We start from the raw sequence: 27,660 nt of genomic DNA on the forward strand, positions 1-27,660 counted from the left end.
ACTTGCCGAAACAGTGTCCGCTCGATATCTCGAGTAATTATTAACGGATTAACTTCAAACTTCACAACAAGGTTAATAACCATGAAACCTCGGACAAGTTCAATAACCGCCATTATCAGACCATAATTTGTGGAGTTGTGCCCCTTTATGGATTTGCCGAAACAGTTTCCGCTCGATATCTCGAGTTATTATTAACGGATTAACTTCAAACTTCACAACAAGGTTAATTACCATGAAACCTCGGACAAGTTCGATAACCGCCATTATCCGACCATACTTTCTGGAGTTATGCCCCTTTATGGACTTGCCGAAACAGTGTCCGCTCGATATCTCGAGTAATTATTAACGGATTAACTTCAAACTTCACAACAAGGTTAATTACCATGAAACCTCGGACAAGTTCGATAACCGCCATTATCCGACCGTAATTATTGGAGTTATTCCCCTTGGTTTCATTAATGCGATGCATGCATTCCATGATGTTGTATTGCACTCATTGATCTACCAGTTATGTTGAATGATTTCTCTTTTAATATCAATTACTCACAAATACTTCATATATTTCAATCATACAAACAACTGCTCATTCAATGTGTGACGGGCGTATTATATACCGCTCGCGGTAACCTTGTTTACGGTAGGTGTTACCAGTACTGTCATTTGTCCAAGGTTTTCTTGAGTTTCAGCATTCCCATACCTTTTTATTTCATTTCCAGATAACTGACACAATTGAAGACTGGTTGGATACGGCACTGTCCGACATTACAGAGCAGTGCCTGACCGCTATGGAAACCAACATCACCCTATGGGTCGAGGATGATGCTGGTTTACCGTTGTTTCCTGACACTCTTGAGCTCATTTGTCCAAACCAGTGCAATAACCGTGGCAACTGTAGTGAAGGTAAACGTCTTGACCTTCTGAACCATTTGTTCACAGTATAGTTGCTAAGTTTCCATGCATATGTAAACTCTGACCTTGACCCCCAGGTATATGTAAAACTTAGTTTTATCATAAATTGACCTTGACCCCCAGATATATGTAAAACTCAGTTTTATCATAAATTGACCCTAAGTTCACTGTAAAGTTGCTAAGTAACCATACACATGTATATGCTGACCTTGACCTCCAGAATATTTGTTTATCTTAACCTTGACCCTAAATTATATGCAAATGTTTGTAAATACTGATCTTGACCTCTAGGGGTGTGCTCCTGTTTGCCTGCATTTGGGGGCGCTGACTGTTCCATCGTCCTGGCTGACCCACCGACCCTGGTGGACATTTTCAGAGGCAAGATATGTGATCGCCGGACGACTACCTGTGGGAAGATTGTTATCTTTGGTCTCGGTTTCTCCTCTGTCGCTAATCTATCTTGCTCCTTCCAAATATCCAACGGGGTAAGAATATATTTTATGATACGGTAATGATGATGCTAAATGGTTTAGCTTTTACTTCATTTAATGCAAATATCAATCTCTCACAAATATTAATTCCATCGATTACATGTATGATTATTGAAATTGCCACCTCTTAATCACAAATTCAAGTATTTGTTAATAAGACCCATTTTGCAATATACTGTTATGGATGTTTTACTTTGCTGAGGAATTTATTTACTCATTTATTTATCTAACTATACAATAGTGATTTCCAGCACAATCAAGTAATGTATGTCTTTCTTTATTGTGTTAGCCGAAAGTCCTGCAATATGCCACTTTCCAGTCGTACGACGACATTGCCTGTCCATTGCCAGCAGACGTAGACATCTTTGATGCCATCGTGAGCTGTACAAATGATGGACTGAGCTTCAGTAACGGTCTGGACTACATTGTTTACGATTCTCTGTGTACCTATTGTAATTCAACGGGTCACTGCATGAACCGGGTAAGTCTATCAACTCATTACGGGTTCTCGTACCACGGTAAAAACTGTAACTTTCCATTAAAAGTGTTTTTCTCTGTGCAACCTAAGCTTTGATAAATCATTCCTAAAAGAAAACCATACTGCAGTGCTTGTTTGAAAAATAGTGAATGGTAAAAAGGAAAAGAATTTGCAACAGTGTTCTTAATATAAATAAATAAAAAACAGGGTCAAACAAGGATTCGAACCCCTGATCTTCGATCTTTATACTGTTGCTGTAACAAACGAAACTACCTGGACAACAGTACTGCCCTAGCAAAGTTGTGTTACAATTATATAATAAATGAAATTAAGGGGAGGTAACACACCACATATAAAATACCCTAGTTCTCTAGATAGTGCCCGCGGTTGGACCTTAGTCTTTACGAAACTGTGATACAATTTGTATGAAGTTAAATTATCTAAGTCAAGTGTCTTCAGGATAGAAGTAGTCTACTTTCAGCTTGATTTAAAATTGATTCAACATTCCAGAGCATTCTGTCTAATGTTATAAAAAAGTAAAGAAAAGAGTTCTTTGGTAACAAAATGACATATTTTGTTTTAAATTTGTTTGTTTGTTTTTCACTATCTTAGAAACATTCAATGTGAAATACAACAAAATTAAAGAATATTAAATAGTATACAATTGTTTCATGGCTATTTGGGGAACAGTCAAAACTATCATCCCGAGGTATAGGGGGAAGCGGCCGAGGGCAAACAGTTCCACCGGGCTTCCCTCTACCGAGGGATGGTAGTTTTGACTGTCCCCCAAATAACATTGAAACAATTGTTTTATTACCAAATACACATTAGTATCAATGCTACATGTAATGATGACTCGCCATTGCATTGCTTCTTCTGCGTAAACAACACTGAGTCTCGGTCATCGAAACGCTTGAACGGGGCACTCGAGGTGGGTTTTCTGTGCATCAAATTTGCGCCGGGTAACAGTTTGCTTTGACTGGGAACAGTTTTGACTGTTTCATCCCTACAGACGAAATTGGACAAAAAGCCAGAAACAGTCAAAAATGACTAATTATAATTTATATAGTTAGTCTATTGGGTAATAATACGTACTGTTACAACAATTGCTCATTAATTAACTCTTGAGAGAAATTTACAAATCTTTACATTTCAATCATTTTTTTTTATCATTTTTGCAGACGGACGTGTGTAGAATTAATTCAGTCTGTTACGAAGATGGAACGATTGACGAAAATGATCAAAATCAAGTCTGTGATATTAGCCAGTCGACCACAAGCTGGTCTCAGCTAGAAGGTAAGTGACAAGACTATAAGACTCTTTCATGCTCATGGGTAGGATAGGGAAATTCCACCCGAGGGGTTTTCAAATTTGGTAAAACCCAAGGATTTGCCGAGGGTTTTGCCAAATTTGAAAATCCTGAGGTTGGAATTTCACTATCCTACACCCTTGAGCACAAAAGAGTATTTTTCTCTCATTCCAACCACCAGAATAAGCCCAGAAACTATGAAAATGAGTTTGCACTGGCCACCATTTTGAAAATATCAATTTTTCCCCTGAGCCTTTTACACAAAAAAAAAATTAGCCAGCTAGATTAAGCATATCCCATATTCGCAAACATTGTTTGCACAGAAAAATTAATCACATCTCCCTAACGTGTACGGTAAATATATTGTAAAAGGTTATAATTTCATCACGTCGCCTTTTCCGCATTGCGGCATCGGAGAGTTCCAAATTCGTGACGTCACGTCATTGTTGAGCCATTGTGATGTCACGTCGCGTGAAATGGGGTGTAAGATAGTTTCCTACACCCCATTCTTACCATGGACAGCTCTATCTTACACACAGGGAAATGAGAGAAAATAGCGTCTTACATAGACTTGAAATCTATTAAAGGGCATAGAGAAGAGTTTAAAGTTGTTTTTTTAGCACATCTAGCACTAAAATGTGTGCAAAATTCCCTAAGAATTTAGTACTCTTGTTTCGGAAGATGTCTCAGAATCTAAAAGACTTTACTTTTTTGAAATTTGACATGTTGATTACACGGCAATGTGTTGATACTGAAAACCGGTAAACTGGTGCCAAGACAAATTTTTGCCCTTCGCTGTCAAAATCCATATTTGCCCAGTGTTAATTTTGCCCTTCAAATTAAACTACATCAGAGATATCATCGTTTGCTCATATTTGCTGTAACGATATATTTGCCGGAAGTTAAACTGCAGCAACAGTTTCATGGCATACAGTATGCATGTCTGACAGGCATTTTCTAGTTTAGTAGCCTGGTGTTCTACAAGGAGGTCCATTTCACCTATCAGTTGTAATATTGAAAACTCATGAGAAGGTCTGGTAGTTAATTTATAGATTGTAATGTTCTGTATTTCTTTAATTTAAATATTTTGAAAGGATTTATAATATTCTGTCTTTCAGCTGGAACAGTGACTGTCCATTATTTCCGGTTTTTGAGGATTGAACTCTCCATCTTGTTTGCGGGTATTTATCAATTCAATCTGATTGGCTCGCCGCAACTGGTGTATGGGTCACTTGGAGGCTTCGCAATTCTTCTAAACGGTGTAGACCAGGCGATCAATCTCGGAGACCGCACAAGTGGCTGTGTTGGGGACATAGAGAAATGCAACCTTGGTGTGACTTGGACATTCGGACTGGAAATAAAATCTGTTGATGACCCCAAGGTTTACGTATTTAGCAATGGTGGGGATGAAGATGATCACTATGGATACGCCATGTGGTTTACGCGGAATCGGCTTTACTGCAGAGTAACTACACGGACAAGAGAATGGACTGTGTATACCAACAACTTCAAAATTGGACGACATTACCTTGTCCAGTTCTCATGGAGTCTACAGACAGGGCTTCGTCTATATTTAGACAACGCGAGGGTTGCCAAGACAACCAAATATATTGATAGAGGCGCAGTGACTTTGTCTTTGAGTACTGATTTCTTCTTCGGTCAGTCCTTAACAGGTCAGGCTTTCTGTAACATGGCTATCGATAGATTCTCCGTTGTAACGGCATCTTTGGACATCATAGAGCAACTTGACATCTCTTACGGTAAGTATTTTATTTATGAAATATTAATACTTGACGCAGAAATAATTGCATTATTATTTATATTTTGAGCTCAAATGAGAATCATGTCCTATCCACTTTTGTCCAGCGTCTTGAAACTTCCAAACCAAAGTGATTGTCACTGAAACTTCATTGGAAGGACTGTTAACCAAGTTGCCCTATACCTTTGATCATTGTACAGTTTACCACCGAGACCCTTTACCTAATGGCCAACTGTATCGTTATATATGCAGATAGTGAACCATTTTAGTGAAGTTGACAACAGGAAATATCTTGAAGGAGAAAGACTGAATATCATTCACTTAGAAGTGTATCCAAGATATTGTATTATTTTTAAGCTCCGACTTTTTTATTGGGAGGGGGGGCATATAATGTTACCATGCACAGCTCGTCTTGTCCTGCCACTCAATACATGTAGGTTTGCACTCCATCTGAAGAGTTTGTCGAGCACATATCTTCTATACTTTTCACCAGATCACGTGTGCAAGTTCATTTTGGGACGGCAGAGTTTTAAGTACTAAATATAGGTCTCTGTGGCCTATGGTTTGACCTTTCACCTCAACTTTTGACTAGTTTGTCTAGGGCATATCTTCTATACTATTTCACCTGACAGATTTGGTATACAAATATGTCTTGGCTGACAGTGTGCAGAGTACAAGAAGTATGTCGCTGTGACCTATATCCTGAGATAGGTGTACAGCTCAGTAAATGAATTTAAGACATCATTACTGGTGGGGGGCTATGGATTGCCTTGTTATATATAATTACTGAATTTAGGTTATTTTGTTTGTAATTTATTACAAAACTTTAAATATCAACTAATGTTGACCTTGAATTTATATCAATAGTTCTACCGACATTCGATGAGGAGCCTGAAATCAACGTGGACGTCGATAATGGCAGCGTTTCTCTAACCTGTACCTTCAAGCCTATCACCATGACAACACGACCATACCTGTACAAGGTCATTTGGTACAACGACAACACAACTGTGATGTCGTATGACCTAGACAACCAAACCTTCTCCAGTAAATTGTCGGAGGAAACGCTGGGAAAAATTACTTATGGCAGCAAGGTATTTCAAATTTATGGAAATTATCAGAAAATATTTATTGTTGAAATGTAAATTTCTGTTTTCAGTTAAAAGAAGGGAAAGATAAAATGACACATTAAGATTTTCACAAAAAAAACACCTGGTGTAAATTTCATCCCATTGAACGTCCTTAAGGAGGCTCCACCCTTTTGCAATTAACCAGCAGAAATCAATGGAAGTTTAACATAATGGTTATGTCACTATGTAGAGATGACTTCATGAAAATCGAAGCATTCCAATAAACTTGGGATTTTTTGGTAAAAAATACAGAAAAAATGATTTTTTTTCAAATTTAACATTTTCACATTTTTTGAGTGTGTGGCATTGTTTAAAACTATTACAACAATAAAATTATGAAAAGAACACATTGCTTATCAACCCTTCACATATACAAAGTCTTTATATTTCATTTATTTTACATTTTTCAATAATTTTGATCCCGATGAGAGTTGTCTACCTTGACAAAAATAGGAACTTTTTGCAGAGGGATAGAATTTATACAATGACAGCTATTTTCTTTACTATACCAAAAACAATGGAAATGAATTGAATTACTATATCAAATTGTCAATTTACTGTTCAATCAGGTACACATTTGACATCATTCCATACACTGCCTACGCATGGTATATTTAAATATCGGGTACATATGTAACCATAGGCTATCGCGTGGTATGCCGTTATCACATGCACACACATGCACTTACATTTTATAGGGATCTTGATATTTTACAAACCATTATTTTCACAACGTCATTGTAATTGTATTTGTGAAATGATGTATCTGACGGAGCGTAACTCGCTCGACAACAAAAGTCGTAGCGACCCAGAGCTTGTGAAATACTGTTAGCACGTGATATGTACAGGTGAGGTTCGGAAACAAAACACATCAGTCTGCATTCCATGCACCTCATATACGACCTTGTCGAAGTCGTCGGATCTTATGTTGGTGTCTTCCAGTGAGTTAACTAATGTCTTTGTATCATCAGCTTTATTTAGTATGTGTGATGACACATTTCCCAGTGAAGTCTTGATATCTGGTGTTGACATATCATCGTCACACACATGTATTATTGTGTACCCGGAGTTACTATAATTTACACTACGGTAATGGAAATAATTGAATGCTGATCATTTTCAATCCCCAGGAAATGGATATTTAATTTCAGTTTTAAAGGTTATTAAAAAAAAAATCCAACTTGACCAGAATGAAATACAGTTCAGTTGATGGTTTATCTGTGGATGAATATTCATGCAGCTATGTATTATTATATTTACCATATAATCACAATTAATTCCAACCTGAACTTAGAGACCACCTTCAGAAAGGTCATAAATTGGTCTCTTACTTCAGGTGGTCTCTTAACTCCTTCACCCCTGAAGACACATTTGAACTTTTCCAATCAATAGGATGGAATGGTCAATTATGAAGTTTCAAGGGTGAATGAGTTAATACAGGTTCAGTTGACATAAAAAAGAAACTTCATTGATGAGTTATAAATGTCGACTCTGCATGGACACCGGTGGTCTCCTAGTAGAGGTGGTCTTTTTATCAGGTTTACCTGTATTACAGATTATGTGTGGTGTGATGGCCTGCTTTGCTGATGACTGTAACGGCACCACAGGGCCTGAGAGGTTGAGCAACACCTTGATGACGACGATACAGGTCAGTAACGGGTCATTTTTAGATGTCTGCCGAGTTGCCTCACATATAAATTTCGTAAAAACAAGCCATCAACTGATGGAAAGATGCATCTAACAAGCAAGTACAATGTCAAAAGAATGTATCGTAAGTTTTAAATATAGAAAAAATAGTTATATCAATGTATTACCATATACACAATGTACATGTTAAACGTGTCGCAACGTTTCAAGACTGACTGGTCCCTTTATCAAGCTATGACTGAGTGTATTGTTTACCTGTACAACGATTTGACGAAATTGTATACTTTATATGTCACTCGACCCAGGACGATTCACCTATCGATAGAGAGTGTATACACACTGTGTCGAATAAATGTAATGAGTAAAAAAAAGCGGGACTGCATGGATGTATCCTCTCCTCGCATGTATTTATATTAATCAATGCAGAATAGCGATTGTAGTGACCCATTTTGGAATATCTGTCTACCTGGAAACTGTCTGACTTTCCCCTTCACTGATAACAAATATTTTGTAATTCAGCCCTTCATATCTGATTGCTATACATTGTATAATGTTAACTGTTATTTGCTGTCATGATATATTCACCTTCATTATGGAGGATGAAAAAAGCGGAAGGTTGAACTGAGGCAAAAGGTTCCAGCTACAGTAAGTAAAGATCCGGGAATAGAAACTGGGACAGGCATATTAATGTCTAAGATAATCTGTTATGTTATTTCTAGGTTGAAAAGACATCAATAAAGGTTTACGAGGGAGGAGTCTCCGAGTGTGTGTCTGTCAGATCCAGGCTGCCCCCGAGGATGTTCTGTAATGATAAGGATACCAACTGTAGCATCCAGATATCCCATAATTTCTCCGAGGCAATGTCGAGTTACTGTCCCTCAGGACGTCGGCTTCCACAGGCCATGTTCCAGGTGGAGGGGAATGACAGTTGTTCAGTCCACATAACCGACAAGAACTGGATGACAGAGATCTGCATCAAGGTCAGAGCAACTCTTGATGGCCTCAAGGATGGTGACCAGGAACAGAATGTATATCTGGTGCCCATGCTACTGGATGGTGTCGCAGTAACAGAGTTTACATCTGTGTCCATATCAGTGAGTTACCTCCCTTAGGAATTTGTTGTCCAGAAAGAATTTTATATACAGTTCACTTTGTCTAAACTAAACTATAACTGATGCAGATATTTCCACGAACCCGTAACCCGTCCAAGTATTTTTTTCTTACAGCGAATATTCATAACCAATTGTCAAATCAGTGTTAAAAGACCACCTTCAGGAAGTGCATATAGTTGTCTTATTACACAGGTGGTCTCTTATACAGGTTCAATTGCATTGGCATGAACTACAATAGAACGTTTGTAGTCTCTCTAAAATCCACCTTCCTCTCCAAATTAAGAAAATGATGTGGCTGCAATTATGTCGGGATTCCTTGTGGTAAACTGTACATGCTATATTCTTGTTGAAATAAACTGAAATGAATTGGTAGGCAGTTATATTTCGGTCAAAGTTCTAAGCAGCACAGGACAAAAACTCTGCTGATAGGTACAGGTGATTTGAAAACACCTTTGAATGCCAGCTGATTGACCTGTTTAGAGTTAACTTAAAAATTAAAATGCATCTTTTTAACATTTGTGTTGTTCCCAATGATGTTGGTGGTTCAGCCATTTTTGCAGAAATAAGGTTGTGATTTCTTTGGTTGCCTCATTTTCCATTCAAAAATTACCATCAAAGGTTGAACTCAATGTCCCAATATAATTGACCGCTCTCACAGTTACGGAGTTTAACAGAACTGTTCACATTGGAAAGCGTGTATGTGTAATGGCTGTTTGGTGTTAAGGTTTTATACTATTTTGAGATGGTAGATTATTTTTGGGCTGTATAACTACAATGGTTGGTTTTAAATCCCATATAACTTACAAATCAGCATATTTGGCTGTAAATGAAACCTTGACCTTGGTTACATTTACACTCGGGTATCATACTTATACTAAATAGTCATCAAAACGTCCCACATAAACACTTACTGGTTGTGATACATAACCTTTCTACTGTTCATACTGTCGAACCTGAAGAATAGGTTCAGAAAAAATTCACACCTTACCTCAGAATGAAAGTTGTTTTAACGTTTTATGAAGGGTTTTTTAATGTTTTATGAAGGTTTTTTTAACGTTTTATGCACGATCAGATTCAGTTCATTTGAATGTTTGACAGGTGGAGGTGATTGACCAGGATCGTACAGCGACATGTACCTCAGTCAACGACCCACACATCACTACATTTGATAAGAGGTAGGATTGCACCTGGCAAAAATCAAAAATTTACAAATCTTCATAAATCTTTAAAGATAAATACTCTATACTTTGAATATGTAAAATCTTAATGATAGTCTATAGAAATAATCTTTAGATGTAATTTTCTTTAATAAGACAGTTACAGTTACTTCTAAAACAAGTTATATAATATTTTCTGTTTTCTTTTCTTCCTTGATAATTATTATGTACTAAAATGGGGATTAAAAGCAAATTTCCAAGTGATAACCATCTAATTTTTCTGGAAGTATGACAATTTCTTCCTATTTTAATTTTCAGGAAATATGACAATTTCTTTGAGGGAGAATTTGTGCTATATAGGCACAAGACTCTACCATATGAGGTGAGTTCTTTGGCTCTTAAACCATATTTGTCCAACAATTAAATAAGACCATACCTGGTAATAAGCCCACCAATTTCAAAAACAGTCCAGTAAAATAAATACAAACAAATGTTTTTGCATTGTCTGGCAATAAGCCAACCCCCTACTTTAGGTCAGAGTTTATATGATGGCCCCTGGGTTTGTTGCAGAACCAGTTTTCACATTTTTATTTATAAAACCTGATCGTATTGCCATTTTTCAATTAACTTTTTGCATTAAGGTGTTTGGCAATATATATCATTTGAGATGTGTATGAAGAAAAAAGTAAAAAATTGAAATTTTGCAATTAACGTTCCATGTGAATTAATATGTAAATAAATATCTCGCGATAGTTAGTTTTTAACAATAGTTGTTGAATAGAGAGTTGAAATAGGATTTTGTGTTTTACAGGTTAGAGCATTCTATCGCAGTTGTAACAAGCGAGCTTCGTGTAATTGTGCCGTGGCAGTGCGGTCAGGTGATGACGTCATCGTGATTGACCGGTGTGGAGCATCGGCTCGTGGTGAGAAGTCTCCCTTGATTCCACGCATGTACATCAACGGCGTCCTGACTGAAGGAACTTACGTCATCAGCTTCAACAATGGAAAAACATACAAGGTTTGTCTCAGATGGTATTAAATTTTATACAGACAAGAAGACGGTGATGATTTTAAGTTATCAGCATTTGAACCATGATTATAAAGGACTTTGGGTAGGAATAGTGGTTTAATTTCAAAATTATATTCAGGGCTATTATTAGAGTTGTAGGCAATATTGGGTGTTGAATTTGAACTACCTTCTTTAGACCTATAATTGGAAGGACTGTAGGCAATAATGGCAAAAATATTTTTCTTTAGAACTATAATTGGTAAGAAATGTAGGCAATATTGGCAAAAGTCTTCTTCTTTAGAATTATACAACTGATAAGGACTGTAAGCAATAATGACAAAAGTCTTCTTCTTTAGAACTATAATTGGTAAGGACCCTAGGCAATAATGGCAAAAGACTTCTTTAGAACTAAAATTGGTAAGAACTGTAGGCAATAATCGCAAAAGTCTTCTTCTTTAGAACTATAATTGTAAGGACTGTATACAATGATGGCAAAAGTCTTCTTCTTTAGAACTATTATTGTAAGGACTGTTTACAATTATAGCAAAAGTCTTCTTCTTTAGAACTATAAATACAAGGGTTATAGGCAATATTGGGTTAGATGTTTGCTTCAGAACTACATTTGTAAGGGCTCTAGACAGTAAAAATAACAGGTGTTTAAACAGTTATCTTTCGAACTATGATTGTTCATAATTATTAATGCCAAGAAATCAACATTGCCTTTATTTGTAAGACTTGGTCCTATTAAAGGGCTGCAGATAATGTCCTAGTTATTACCCGAATGCATTGTATGACTTTGTTGTTGTAGGTTGTGCTACCAACGGGTGGATACGTAACAGTGGTGATTGCTGGGAAGAAAAAGGAATTTATCAACGTGTATTACAAGGCTGGCGCTGTTGACTATGGCAATGCTGAAGGTGAAGTTTTAAGCTGTATAAATATGATATGGCAATAGGTTTAAAAGTAAGACATAGAGGTCCTAGCCTTGTTGTCTTGAAATAAACCATTTTTACTTGTCAATATTTCCTTTATTCATGTACATTGTATATAAAAAAAAACTTTACGAATTCGGTGCCATTAAGTTAAAGACACATCTTTTATAAAGCAATATCTCTTCTGTTAAGAAAATAATTACAGAATTGTTATTCTCTCTTACCAAAACACTGGAGAGAGTTTAAGATGATGTGCATCCTCAACTTAAAACTTTTGGCAACTGTGTCATTGTACACATCGCTCTAAAAATTCCCATTCCAGGTCCGTATTAGTTGAATGGTCATATTTATTATAAAAATCAAATTATGGTTCAGTAATTTTGTCTAGGCATCAAATTTACATATGATCTTGTTATGGTTTATGTTATATGAATATTTTATTTAATAACCACCCACCTTAACATTTCTATCTGTGTGTCCCACTTATCAGGTAATATTTGATGTATATCTGCATGTATTGCAGTATCCTTTGTGAGTTTTGTGTATTATTAAATGACACATATTTTTCCTTCATCCTCATTGGTCTGATCATAATCACGCGAAGGTAGATGACTGTGTGTAACTATTTTTGGAAACATCATATTAATATTCATTTTATATTACGTCATTTTAATTATGAATGTCATATGCAGTGCTTTCCTTTGTACACTTTTCATATGTGCCATATTTCTTAACGATTAAAACATTATTTGTTATCTAATATAACAATTCAAGGCTTTTATTTCCGTAAATATGTGGTTGCATGGACCTGAGAAAGTGATATTGACCTCTTCTTTGTCTCTGTTAGTATCACTTTCCCAGGTCTATATAACCACATGTTAAACTCAACAAAAGACTATAATTGTTAATAATAGTAATAATAATAATTCGAGGTTCTTATATAACGCTTTATCACAACCTATTCGTAGGTCGTCTCAAAGAGGTTCACAAATTATTATCTGTGGTTATAGGAACTTTGCAACCTGCCAATACCTTTCTCAAATCTCTGGTAAGCATACAGCCGGTGCTGCCATTTCGGCGCTAACAGCTAGCATTCAACAATTCTAGCACTGCCCAACCACATACTTATTTACAGCTGAGTAGACTGGAACAAGCGGAGTAAAGTATCTTGCTCAAAGATACAACACAGTGCGGTGCTGTGACTTAAACCTGCAACCTTTCGGTCACAAGCCCGGCGTCCTACCACTAGACTTCCGTGCCTCCTAATAATAGTAATTGTGGAACAATTTTCAGTAGCAATATTCACCACTTCTGCCTATATTGATTAATACATAAAAATACATGTACTTATATGTTACTAGGTCTGTGTGGAAATTTTGATGATATTTCATCCAACGATCTGAAATATCCTGATGGCACAGAGTATTTTGGAACAGAAAAACGCCCAAAGGATTTCTCTAAAAGCTGGAGGTATGACTGATGTATATACAACCCAAGCTTTTAAAAATTTCTAGCAAAATCATAAAAAATTGTAAATGGTAATTTTATTTTATTATATCGATAATTGTGATTTTGCTTCATTGAATTAACATGGCCACCTTTTTTGCATGGAATTTCCAGGTACCTGACCTCAAGACCTCGAAGGCTCTATATCATACACAGTCACATTACTGTTTTTATCCTGCAATAAGCCCATGCCTGGTAATAAGCCCACCCATTTTAAATACTGTTCAGTGGAAATACTAACAGATGCTATTTCATTGTCTGCATCAAGTTCATTCCTGACTTTGAGTCAGAATTTATATGTTGGCCCCAGGACTTATAAATACCATGAATTGTTTTGGATTTTAGTTTTATAATCGCAAATCTCTGTATTCCTGATTTGCCTGCATTATTTCATGAAAAATTATTTAACAGATATTTTGCACAGGATCACACATAAAACCTGCTCTGATGTAAGAGGGTTAATCACTTTTCCCTTTTTTTTGGTCCTAACAGGGTGACAGAGTTAGGGATCGAAAGTCTATACAATGGGATCTGTCCCAAGGATGTTCCTTCATTGGTTACCACGGAGACGTACTGTGATTGCGACATTAATGGCATGACCTGTACCAACAACCTTGACCTTTTGTCCTGTAACAAGCCTTTGTCTTTGGAAAACCTTGTGGATGAATCAAAAAAGAAAAAGAAACGGTCTAAATATGGTAAATGCCTTCCCACTGTTTATGAAGTGACTCGACCCCTTTCATATATATCGGTTCAACCAGTTTGTTTGTTTTTAAATGTCACATTTTCTGGTATTAATACTGGTGGACCTGCAAAAGTTGATGCAGGCCTTGCAAGACTTTGTCAAGGCTCGTCTGAAAGCAGCATCAGATTACTAGGCTCGACCTTATTTCATAAACGAACATCTCTGGTCCAAACGGTTCAATTGTTTGGATCGCGATAAATGAATGCAGCCTAAATGTTATTTGTACGGACAAACCTTTAAGAAAGACCACTTCTATCTAGGGATCACCTGTATGAAGAGGCCACTTTTTGGACTTCTGGAGGTGGTCTCTAAATACAGGTTTTGCTGTTCAATATTGATAAACCTTTATTCCATCTTTGCGTATTGCAGAGTTATCTTCTCTTGTGAGCAGGGAATGATTGTTACGTCATTGGTTTGTAAGTGTAACGTCATCAATTTTTGAGAAAACGACGTAATTTTCTCACACAAACCAATGACGTAACAATCAATACCTGCTCCCAAGAGAAGATAACTCTGCAATACGCAAAGACGGAATATGTTGGTAGAAGTTTGGGGCAACTTGTTAGAACTGTAAAAAGATGCTTAAAATAATTGCTATATTCTAAAAAAAACTTCAAACAGATTGATATCTGTTGAATATGAAAGATTTAATAGCTAAATCGATATTGATATCATATAAAAATGTGATATAATGCAAATGCAGTTTTCTTGAAATTATAAAAATTAAAGGGGAAAAAAAGGGAAAAAATGTCAGCATCTTTTTTTAAGATAACACTTACTGATTTAATAATGAGATAATTTTTAATTGAAATGAGATCATTTTTAAACAGTAGATTAGTTTGTATTCAGGAATCATGTTTTGTGTGATCACCAGGTGTGGATATGACGTCGACGTTTATGAAGGTAGCCGAGGCCCCCACCAAGTGTTTCTCTACAGAGCCTGAGATATTGTTTGAGTTCAACATGACATATGTTTCACTGGTAAGGACAGATTAAGAATTACAAATCTTTAAGATACAAAAAAGTAAGATTCAATACTTACTTGATACCATATGGTGCATACTCAATTTTCTGCCAATTGAGAAGTTTTGATACAATCGATCATATGTGACTTACATTGTAGTTAAAGACCATGATGCTTTAACTCATTTACCCCTGAAATTTCATAATGAACTATTCCAACCTTTGAATTGGAAGAGTTTAAATGTGTCTTTAGGGGTGAATGAGTTAAAGATTTAAAAAAAAAATGATTGGGAGGTTGATGAGGATCGTTTGTTTGCGACTCAGCGTAGATTTTCAGCTTCCATACTTTATCTTCTACTTATCGGGTCTTCCACTTGTTGTTTGACATGGCTGATACGTTTTCGTCATGAAAACAGGAACTTGATGTTTATCTCTGAACAAATATAAGATATCTACGGTTCAAAGGAATGGTGGAGAGTGGGTACAAACAGAAGCATTGTAACTTGTTACACGGGATACACAATTATTGGTGACTTCAGAAATATACAATGTAACCTTTTGGCTTCAGGACTTTACATGGCCGACTCCGAATGGTCTTACGGAGGCAGACGCCCTGGCGATTTGTAAGGCGTATATAGAAGGTACTGCTGCATTCCAGAACTGTAGGGACGTCCCAGATATTGGCTTTGCTCTGTCCCTCGCCTCCTGCGTAGCCGACATCCAGGTAATGATATTGACCATATACTTGTTATACAGTCTATCTTTTTATCCTAGACAAGGGTAAGAATTGCTTTAAGAGATTGCAGAACAAATATGCAACAAATTTCATACACCATTTCAGACTCGTACCTCTAATTCCCTGTTTTAGTCCAGATTAATTTAGAGCATTAAGTAAAAAAAGCATTATGCAAATCAAATATGTGGATTAAGACTTTTCTAAATCTACATCTTTGACATTAAGCATACTTCAATTCAATTTTGATTGTTAAATAAGGAAGAAGCATATTTTCTTGATATGCCATGATCTGTTTATATATAGAGTATAATTTATGCATAGATCTTGCTATCTTTATGTTCCAGATGACCTTGTGTATGTTTAAAAAATAATGGATGACCTTGCATCTATTTATAAGTCATGGATGACCTTGTATCTATTTATAAGTCATGGATGACCTTGTATCTATCAATAAGTCATGGATGACCTTGTATCTATTTATAAGTCATGGATGACCTTGTATCTATTTATCAGTCATGGATGACATTGTATCTATTAATAAGTTATGGATGACCTTGTATCTATTTATAAGTCATGGATGACCTTGAGTCTATCTATAAATCATGGGTGACCTTGTATCTATCTATAAATCATGGATGACATTGTATCTATTTAGAAATCATGGGTAACCTTGTATCTATTTAGAAATCATGGATGACCTACTGTCAATCTATAAATCATGGATGACCTTGTATCTATCTATAAATCATGGATGACCTTGTATCTATCAATAAATCTTGGATGACCTTGATACTATTTACAGATCATGGATGACGCTGACTGGGCAGATGAAGCACTCTCATCCATTCTCCAGTTGTGCACGATTCAGATAGAAATTAATGTACAACTTTGGATCATGGTGGGCGGAATCCCGACCCCAAATCCATCTGTTACAGACTTCCTGTGTCCCAGTCTCTGTAGTGGTAACGGAAATTGCATTGAGCGTGAGTATAAATGAGTTCTTGAATAATATGTAGAGCACCAGTATATCACACTTCTGGTTAAGGCCTTGGGTTGGAGATGAGGATGGCCTATAGTAATCATGGTGTCCATCTGTCTGTCCTTCTGACCTTTCATTTCTGGAGATTATCTATGAACCCTAAAGACTAATCTTTCTGCACTTTGTCATGAGGATACACTGTGGTATGTAGATTTGCTATAGAGGTTTATAAAGTTTGTACCATAAAGATCAATGTTGCTAAAATGGTACTTATATTTTTGATAGGACAATACAGTGTGATATGTATATATGCAATAGGACTTTTGTTTAAATTTTAGGTCAAGGTCATTTTTACTAAAAAAAAATACACCAGGGAGGGGAGGACATTGTATGGATGTATTATTAGAGTAATATTAAGCTGTGATAAATAGGAAATATTAATATTTGATATACTATTTTGCAGAGGTATGTGTGTGTAATACTGGCTTTGCGGGAGAGGATTGTTCCATCATCAATGAGGATGTTCCGGCTGTGGACCTCCTCCCGGAACCTTTCTGCGACATCACACGCTTTCCCTGTCAGCAAGTCACTATCACAGGGCAGGGCTTCATACAAGGGGCTGATCTCGTCTGTATACTTCAGAGAGTGGAGGTGAGTAACAAAAGACTTCATTGCAAGGGAGATAAGTAGTACAGGGCTACATACAAGGGGCTGATCTCGTCTGTATACTACAGAGAGTGGAGGTGAGTAACAAAAGACTTCATTGCAATGGAGATAAGTAGTACAGGGCTACATACAAGGGACTGATATTTTATGGCACAGGGGTTTATATAGAGTAGCATTGTCAATGAGGAGAGGAAGCCAGGATTGTTCAAATAATGATGTTTGAAGGCTAGGATTGAACATTTCTTTGGTTACGATAGCTGTAAGTTCTGTAAATTCTACCCCAAGAGGATTTCAAATTTAGTAAAACCTGAGGCTCTGCCGAGGGTTTTGCACCAATTTTAAAACCTGAGGGTGGAATTTCCTTATCATAAACTCCTGGGCATGGAAGATAATTTTTCTCTTATGCCAATCATGAGAAACACCCTAATAAGCATTGTATTTTCAGTGTCGATGCCTTGAAATGTTCCAATTTCATGACTTTAACATCATGAATCTTTTGCATCTACATCTACTAATAATTAGATCTCCCTACGCCAGGACTCTTAGCAACTCCAGAAAATCTTAAAAAACTTTGTACAGTTTGGGGGAATTCTTTTTAATAATTAATGATTTAAGATTATCAATAATCTGTCGGTATTAAAGAAAAGTTAAAAAAAAAATATGTCTCCATTTTAAGAAAACAACAACAACGTACACAGCTGTTGGCAACACTGAAATCGTGACCGCCACCTATGTCAGCAGTGAACAGGTGATCTGTGACCTGCCTGATGCTGGGTCATTTAATATCACCGTTAGCAACGCTGGAGGGAATGTGGTCATCACTACAGCAGTCCTTTTTGTGACCTTTAACCCGGTGTGCTACGAGTGCAGTGAGAATGGATGTCAACCGAGGGTAAGACATTTTGTAGCCGTCATCATACTCCAGCGGGAGGGGTATATACAATGTAGGAATCACCCTGTCTGTCAGTGCATCTTCTGTCCATTTGTCCATGATCCTTGTAAGCACAATTTGTTGGACATTTCCACAACTTGACACAGTGAAAATACACCATGTGCATGAAAGAAGGAATTTACAATTCAACTATTTTTCCTGGAGTTATGGCCATTGCCCGAGAGAATTTGTAAGCTTAACTCCTCCTTAACCAAACACAGTGAAACCACAACATAGGTATAAATGCATGAAGAAATTATTTTTTATTTTAATATCTTTGCCTGGGGTAATGGCCCTTGAAACTTTAATTTTTGCTCCAGAAACAAGTGTAATCGCAAGCACGGGGGGGGGGGGTATTTGTATTAAGTACAAAGAATAACTTTCTCTAGTTTCTCTTTGTACTTAATGGGATTTTTCCTCATGCGCTATTTTCATTTTTTATTGATGTAAAAATTAATCTCTGCATCAACCGCGGTCAATATTTTAAAAAAATGATAAGAAGAAGATAATGGAACCAAAAGGAAGGTTAAGTTAAGAGCTCTTCATTTGAAAAAGAAAATGACAATAAATGAAAAGTAAATTAATAAATTGACAAAATGCATCGTCGAATTTGTAAGATGTTTCCTGCTGTGTGCTAGGGAAAATGTTTTGGGGTGCAGTTCAGGATAGATGCCTAGGATGTGTTTGGGATAAGAGGTTCCTTAAATCATTTCAGGAAGTACCAAAAAATAGGAAGGAGCAATATTAGAGGGAGAGGTGCTAATTATGGCAAATCTGGTTTATGATCCCTGACAATATCATTCAATGGAGATTATTTGCTTTACCAAGAATTGAAATACTCCTCATATAACGGAAACTATAAGTAAGCATTGTTATTGTCAAAGCAGCTCCTTCCTACATGTTTCCAAGAATTTTTTAACTCAAATATGAAAATATATTATATATTTACCACTTTCAGACAAACGTTTGCTTCATTGGGGACGCTTGCTACGGTAATGGATTTTTCAACCGTGCATCTCCATTGGAAATTTGTAATGCTTCTCTGAGTAGCAATGCCTGGTCCATCGTTTCACGTGAGTATTCTTTTTCAGAAGGATCCGAAGATCACTCACCTTTAATTCCATGTTTTCTTATTTTGGTCCGTCATGTTTGTAAACACATTGAACTGTGTTCTTTATTCTGTCAAAAATTGCAAAAAAAAGTGCTTTATGTTTATTTTTAAGTTAGTAATTACAGAGACTTACGAAACCAAGAACTTTCATAATCATATTTTTCTAATTTTGGGAAACCTTTGGACCAAAACAAAATCTTACCTTGTTATAGTCAAATGGATTAATACCACTTCTCTTTTTTTTCATCAGGTGCCCAAGTTTTAGAAGTATCGTTCTTCTTTGTGTCCATCAACATTAACATTCTGACCACCTCCACTGTTACCTTCACTGTAATTGGGAACCCAGTACTGGTGGCTGGACCAAATGGTCAGGCAATACAACTGAACGGGGTCAGTCAGTACATCGATCTCAGTGGTCAGTTAAACACATGTATTACTGACCTCACGACCTGTGGACTTGGTATGACCATGGGCTTCAATCTCAAGGTCATAACCTTCACGGAAAACATGTATGTCCTAAATTTCGGTGGTGATCAAGCTGATGGATATGGTGTGGCTATGTATTACCGCCATAGCCGACTGTACTTAACTGTTTCTACGGCGACCGCCGAGTGGACCGTTTATACCACACGATTACAGGTTAATGTATTTGTTAACATAGAGTTCTCCTGGAGTATACAGACTGGGTTAGCATTGTACTTTGATGGCGCCGTCGTTGCCTCGACAACGCAATTTATCACACGAACTGTTACCGTCACCCGGGTTACAAACTTGTATATTGGTTGGTCCAGCACAAATGTGTATGCCAATATTGTCATCGAAGGATGGGTAATCACTGAAGCATGTAAAGAAATTGTATCTGTTCTCGATGTTGAAACAACTACGGAGTTAATGACAACTACCACTGAACAGGTTACGAACTCTACCACAGAAATGACCTCTACCACTGAACTGGTTACAAACTCTACAACAGAAATGACCTCTACTACAGAAATGAATGCAACTTCTACCACTGAACAGGTCACCACCTCTACCATGGCAACAACTTCTACCACAGAAAAAGGTACAACTTCTACAATGGCTTCTACTTCTGCAGAGCTTTCAACGATTACCACTGAGCCCCTTACGACCTTGACCTCTACCACTCCAGAGGTTACGACCTCGACAACAGCATCACCCTCAACCTCTACCACTCTAGAGGTCACGACCTCGACCACAGAACTGCCCTCGACCACTACCACTGAAGGTACAACTTCTACTATAGAAGTTTCCACTACAGAACCCACTACTACTACCACAGAATCAATTACAACTACCACTACAGAACCTACTACTACCAATACAGAATCAATTACCACTACTATAACAGAACCCACTACTACTACTACAGAATCAATTACCACTACCATAACAGAACCCACTACTACCACTACAGATTCAATTACCACTACCAATGCAGAAACCACTACCACTAATGTCCCCACTACCATTACCACTACAGAAGTGGTCTCAAGTACCACTTCTCTACCTGCCAGTACAGCTGAGACGAGCTCCACTACCACAGATGCCACTACCACTCCGGAGCAGACCAGCAGTGGTAACTACCTGTATATTCCTATACGACCCTACCTCCCTGCATACCTTACATTCACGCTGTACAACTGTATACATTCAAAGTTTCACATTTGGTTTGGGATAACATTGTACATAACTTACCTTTTCAGAAAGAAAGAAAGAAAAAAGTTTTCCATATTTTCATGTGTGAATAATTTTGCAAATGTAATATGATTGTGCTTGCCAAATTTGTTGCTGTATCTTGTTGTGTTGCACTGCATTTTTGTTCAAGCTTGACTTGCACTTCATAAATTTAAGGTTTTTTTAACAAGTCATTTGAAAGGCAATTATTGCTATTTATAGCATTATACTGATGAGGTTAGTCACATGATTAAGTTAATTAAAGCATTATACCGATGAGGCTGGTCACGTGATTAAGTTAATTATAGCATTATACCGATGAGGCTGGTCACATGATTAAGTTAATTGTACCATTATACTGATTGTCATGTTAATAGCATTAATAGCGTTTATCAAAACTTTGAATGGAACAGTTATATTATAGAACAATCTGAACCTATAATGATTATTATTTTGAATGCTTAAGTTGCTCTTTTCTCTTTCATCCTTTATTATGTTTATTTAGAATGAATTTGCTTTTCTATTCCCTCACTTATTTATCCTGTTCTAATCCTATTTTTCCTTTGATCCATTTGTATCCTTTATATATTGCTTACTTCCGAATTAATATTTTTTTCCTCAATCTATTTTTGTGGAACTCTTTTAACTTGACTTGTTTATAATATATAGTACTGGTTAGTACGATGTTGTTATATCATCATTAACTCATTCTTAACATTTTTATTACTGATTTGATTGACTCGTTTCTAACATTGATATAATACTGATTTAATTGACTCGTTTATAATATATAGTACTGGTTAATACGATGTTGCTATATTATCATTAACTCATTCTTAACATTTTTAGCTCACCTGGCACAAAGTGCCAAGTGAGCTTATGCTGTGGCGCGGCGTCCGTCGTCCGTCCGTCCGTCCGGCGTCAATATTTTACTTTAAACGACTTCTTCTTAATAATCAAAAGGCCTAGGGTGTCGATATTGGCCAGAAGCAAACTTAGATGAAGGGCTACAAAGTTTGTTAAAATTAATGACCTTCACCTATTTTCAAGGTCACAGGGGTCAAATATGTCAAAAACTTTAAACATCTTCTTCTCAATAACCAAAATGCCCAGGGAGATGATATTTGGCCAGTTGCATGCTTTGGTGAAGGGCTACCAAGTTTGTTCAAATGAATGACCTTCACCCATATTCAAGGTCACAGGGGTCAAATGTTAAAAACTTTAAACATTTTCTTCTCAATTACCAAAACGCCCAGGGTAATGATATTTGGCCAATAGCATGCTGAGATAAAGGGCTACAAAGTTTGTTCAAATGAATGACCTTCATCTATATTCAAGGTCACAGGGGTCAAATATGTGAAAAACATTCTAAAACTTCTTCTGAATAACCAAAGTGCACAGGGTGATGATATTTGGCCAGTAGCATGCTTAGATGAAGGGCTACAAGGTTTGTTCAAATGCATGACCTTTACCCATATTCAAGGTCACAGGGGTCAAATATGTTTAAAAACTGTAAACAACTTCTTCTGAATAACCAGATAGCCCAGGGTGATGATATTTGGCAAGTAGCATGCTGACATAAAGGGCTACAAAGTTTGTTCAAATGAATGACCTTCATCTATATTCAAGGTCACAGGGGTCAAATATGTGAAAAACATTCAAAAACTTCTTCTGAATAACCAAAGTGCACAGGGTGATGATATTTGGCCAGTAGCATGCTGAGATGAAGGGCTACAAAGTTTGTTCAAATGCATGACCTTCACCCATATTCAAGGTCACAGGGGTCAAATATATTTAAAAACTTTTAACAACTTCTTCTGAATAACCAAAATGCCCAGGGTGATGATATTTGGCCAGTAGCATGCTGAGATGAAGGGCTACAAAGTTTGTTCAAATGAATGACCTTCACCCATATTCAAGGTCACAGGGGTCAAATATGTTAAAAACTTTAAACAACTTCTTCTGAATAACCAAAATGCCCAGGGTGATGATATTTAGTCAGTAGCATACTAGGATCAAGGGCTACCAAGTTTGTTTAAATGTATGACCTTGAATCATATTCAAGGTCACAAGGAGCAAATATGTTCAAAATATTTCAACAACTTGTTCTGAATAACCAAAAGGCTCAGGATGTTGATATTTAGTCAGTAGCATATGCTGGGATCAAGGACTACTTTGTTTGTTAAAGTGAATGACTTTGACTTATATTCAAGGTCACAGGGGGCAAATTTGTTTAAAATCTTTAAACAACCTCTTCTGAATAACCATGGGTCCCAGGATGTTTATGCTTTGCAAGTTGCATCCTGAGATGAAAGGCTATACAATGTGTTCAACATAATGACTTTGTTCGACTTTCAATCACAGGGGTGAAATGTTTAAAAAAAAAATAACAGGGTCTTTTGAATGAATTTTAATCATAAATACTGATATTTTGCCTGTTATTTTAGATCACTTTTAAGGTTACAAGTGTGAGTTTTATACCAGGTGTGCGATGCAGGCCCATTGGGCCTCTTGTTATTACTAATTTAATTGACTCATTTATAATATTTAGTACTGGTTAATACGATGTTATATCATCATTAACTCATTCTTAACATTTTTATTACTGATTTAATTGACTCGTTTATAACATTGATATAGGACTGGTTTAATTGACTCATAACAGGAATAACTGGTTCGATTGACTTATACAGTGCTTGTTTAATTGACTCATTTTACACATATTACAACATGACTGAAATAACCTTCAGTTCTTTAAATCATTATGAATCATTGTTTCACTTGGCATATACAGACAAATTTGTTAATAACAAAGGAAAATTTGCATAAATATATACAAACCCCACTAAACAAACCGACATCTATCCTACCTTACCTGTCCAACGAAAAAGTAACACTGGCTTCTGGGGACTCATTTATATTATATACAACTGGCTTAATTGACTCATTATATCATACAGAACTTGTTTAATTGATTCATTTATAACATACAATATTTTATTAATTGACTCGTTTATAACATAAAGTACTTCATCAATTGACTGTTTTAATTGACTCATTAAAAGCAGACATTACCTTTTCAATTGACTCATTTATAACATATGCAACAGGTTAAATTGACTCATTTATAACATATACAACAGGTTAAATTGATTCATTTATAACATAACAGTATTTTTTAGTTGACTCATTTATAACATAAAACACTGGTTTAATTGACTCATTTCTAGCATGCAATACTTGTTAAATTGACTCATTTACAACATTTAGATGGACTCATTCTTAACAAACAGTACTGGTTCAAACTAATTCATAATGTTTACGGTACTACTATCTTAATTGACTTTTCTATAACTTACTACTGTTTTAATTGACTCATTATAACATATTGTACTGTTTTAATTGACTCATTATAACATATTGTACTGTTTTAATTGACTCATTATAACATATTGTACTGTTTTAATTGACTCATTATAACATATTGTACTGTTTTAATTGACTCATTATAACATATTGTACTGTTTTAATTGACTCATTATAACATATTGTACTGTTTTAATTGACTCATTATAACATATTGTACTGTTTTATTGACTTGTAACATTTTTATCTCACATGTTTGAGTTACTTATAATATTAATGTAGTAATATTTTGATAGTCTTATTCGGATTGTCAATTGTTAATTTAGTACTGTTTAAATGGGCTGATTTATAACATAAGATACTGGTTTAACTCGCTAACATCATTCATTGTATACTTAACTGACTCACTGGTAACAGTTATAAAGGACAGATTATTCAACTTTTTTCTTGGATTCATTCATATCCTCCAAAGAATTAACAAATATATTATGTTTAATTGAAGAGCTATCAAGTTACTATAAATGTACAGTTTAGCAGAAGGAAAATTTTAGCACTTTTAGCGCTTTAGATATTGCGCTGAATTATGACTGTGCCAATTGGAGTTCCTGTATGTCGTTTTCTGTCGGAATATTTTGGGCCTACCAATCCATTGTAGTGCTATTTTGTTTAAATTTGGTAAAACGCTAAAATTTGAGTGTGCTAAAATAATATATTATATATTGTGGTAGTTCAAATGAATGTCCTGTACCTTCATTCAAGGTCTCGGGGGCAATTTGTAGTAACAGCATAAAACAGCATCTTCCCAAGAACCACAATGCACAGAGTCATATTTAAGCTGTACCTAGCTTTGGTGATGGGCTTTCAATATTTCTTTCGAATGAATGACTGACCCCTATTCAAGACCATATGTCAAATGTTTAAAAACCTTCAGAAAACTTCATATAACAAACTATAAGTCATAAAGTCATCATATTTTGCATGTAGTTATTTGAGTGAAGAGATATTGACACTGCTCAAATGAATTGAAAATATTCAAGGCCACATGAATCAGTTACATTAAAAATCTTCAAATGCATCCATTAACTTGTAAAAACTAAGATTATTTCAAAATATGTGACCCTTGTCAGATGGAGGGTTATCAGGTTGTTTATCATTTGTAAATAAATAGCACTGACCCATACTACTGCCAACTCTTGTTCAAGTTTCCAGTAAGTGATACAAACCTTATGGGCTTCTTGTCATTTATTGTGGGGTCGGTTTAATATTTCATTTCTTTTTAACTTATTTATCGTATTAATGTATAGATTTAATCTTCTTTTATCACTTATACCTTACTACAAGTCAACACCTTGTCACTTTATATATCTATCCAAAGTAGCGGTCAATGTTCCTCTTCCTTTTAAACTTTTTTTATGTTGTTCGTTTCTCTTTTTTTTGTGTGTGACCAATCTTGATTTCAAATCAATGACAGAAAAGGTTCTGCATTATAATAGATAAATGAGATTTAACAAACTCAAAAAGATTAAAATCAAGGTTAAGGAAACTCTTTTTATTTTATTTTTGTCAATGGTTAAATGTGGGGAATAAAATGTAATATGTGTCACATTTACCTCGTGGTTTTAGTTAGTTTTAGGTTCCATTGATGCAATTAAGAAGATATTTTTACCTGTTTATGCTTGTATTACACAACTCTACATGTTATTTTTTTTATGAAAAACAGCACCAACATCTACTTCAACTGTAACCACAACAACTACCTTGTCAACAACGACAACTCCATGTATAGGTAAGATTAAGTCATCATTAAGGATCCCTGTACCACTGCCAAACATTATAGCTGTGTATTCAAAACTTTTATTTCACATGGCTGCATGGGGGGCTGTATGCAGATACTGTATGCATGAAAAGTTACAATGGAACTCTCTAGTGTTTTGCCTTTAAGTGTTATCATCATGACTTGATTTCTTTCTGTGAATCTGATAGATCCCTGTCTACTATTATATATGACCTATTAACTGTGTCGGAGGTTGATGGTGACCTACAGACTCTCCCAAGTCTTGACGAACTGAGACGTCATGATAGGTACCACATAATTATGGTGACAGGAAACATCATGACAGGTACCACATGTGGTGACAAGAGACGTCATGACAGGTACCACTTGTGGTGACAAGAGACGTCATGACAGGTACCACATGTGGTGACATTAGGCATGACATGTACCACATGTGGTGACAGGAAACTGCTTACCACTTACAGATCATCTGGTTTCAACTCAATGTTCTGTGTTAGTTTGTGATATTATTTCTTTACTTAAGTGGAACTGTCCTTGGTTTCCGTTGTGTTTCTGTATAATTAAACTAATTTTAGTTCTGATTTTGTTTACACCTAGATTTTATTTATTTTTTCCCCAAGATTGCTGAATAAGTAAAAAAAATCAAAATTCATCATATTAGGAAATATTGACATAATAAAATTCATCATATTAGGAAATATTGACATAATAAAATTCTGAAACTTATGGATGTTTACTGTTTTACCTTTCATGCAATACCCAGGTGACGTAGACAGTTATCCCAGTATCACCACAAAGCCAACCCTCACTCACACTGTGGCTTCAAACGGGAACAAGGTGTCCTACAGCTGTAGTATCACCACAGCATCGACAGAGCAGGGAGCTCTACACGCCATCTGGTGGTATGTCGGGGACTCACTCACTAAGAGTACAAATCTGACCTCCGGAGTCACCACAGACAATCTTGAGACCACAGAACTTTCAAATACAGCAGGTCTACTTACCACTGGGGTAAGTCCAGCTTTCCATTTAGAAAACATCTTCATTTTTATTTTTTCCATCTACCATGGCTTAAAACAAAGAAAGAATGAGTTCATTGGTTGTATAAGTGCTATATCGGACTGTCATAATGGTGAGCTACTTTTGATTTCACCCTTATTGTGGACCTGTTCCATTTTTATCATTTCTCCAAATGTTTACCTTTAATATTTTCTAATATTTTCCTTATTGGGGG

The 27,660-nt window shown here is 36.1% G+C and overlaps 1 protein-coding gene across 1 annotated transcript in view; it reads left to right on the forward strand.

Moving 5' to 3' along the window:
• The window catches only part of LOC110456935, a 176,251-nt gene that overhangs the window by 131,974 nt on the left and 16,617 nt on the right, over positions 1 to 27,660 (forward strand). The window contains exons 111-134 of the mRNA XM_021508006.1: positions 717 to 900; positions 1,201 to 1,394; positions 1,690 to 1,881; positions 3,060 to 3,174; positions 4,306 to 4,947; positions 5,814 to 6,040; positions 7,632 to 7,724; positions 8,443 to 8,817; positions 9,934 to 10,010; positions 10,311 to 10,374; positions 10,804 to 11,010; positions 11,810 to 11,918; positions 13,295 to 13,403; positions 13,932 to 14,137; positions 15,059 to 15,165; positions 15,716 to 15,871; positions 16,686 to 16,866; positions 17,326 to 17,513; positions 18,205 to 18,420; positions 19,418 to 19,532; positions 19,821 to 20,482; positions 20,525 to 21,167; positions 26,352 to 26,417; positions 27,190 to 27,437. Of these exons, the coding sequence (XP_021363681.1) occupies positions 717 to 900; positions 1,201 to 1,394; positions 1,690 to 1,881; positions 3,060 to 3,174; positions 4,306 to 4,947; positions 5,814 to 6,040; positions 7,632 to 7,724; positions 8,443 to 8,817; positions 9,934 to 10,010; positions 10,311 to 10,374; positions 10,804 to 11,010; positions 11,810 to 11,918; positions 13,295 to 13,403; positions 13,932 to 14,137; positions 15,059 to 15,165; positions 15,716 to 15,871; positions 16,686 to 16,866; positions 17,326 to 17,513; positions 18,205 to 18,420; positions 19,418 to 19,532; positions 19,821 to 20,482; positions 20,525 to 21,167; positions 26,352 to 26,417; positions 27,190 to 27,437 (5,376 nt within the window). The remainder of the gene's footprint in view (positions 1 to 716; positions 901 to 1,200; positions 1,395 to 1,689; positions 1,882 to 3,059; positions 3,175 to 4,305; positions 4,948 to 5,813; positions 6,041 to 7,631; positions 7,725 to 8,442; positions 8,818 to 9,933; positions 10,011 to 10,310; positions 10,375 to 10,803; positions 11,011 to 11,809; positions 11,919 to 13,294; positions 13,404 to 13,931; positions 14,138 to 15,058; positions 15,166 to 15,715; positions 15,872 to 16,685; positions 16,867 to 17,325; positions 17,514 to 18,204; positions 18,421 to 19,417; positions 19,533 to 19,820; positions 20,483 to 20,524; positions 21,168 to 26,351; positions 26,418 to 27,189; positions 27,438 to 27,660) is intronic.

This window comes from Mizuhopecten yessoensis, unplaced genomic scaffold, assembly GCF_002113885.1.
Source record: "Mizuhopecten yessoensis strain PY_sf001 unplaced genomic scaffold, ASM211388v2 scaffold8955, whole genome shotgun sequence".
Lineage (NCBI taxonomy): Eukaryota > Metazoa > Mollusca > Bivalvia > Pectinida > Pectinidae > Mizuhopecten > Mizuhopecten yessoensis.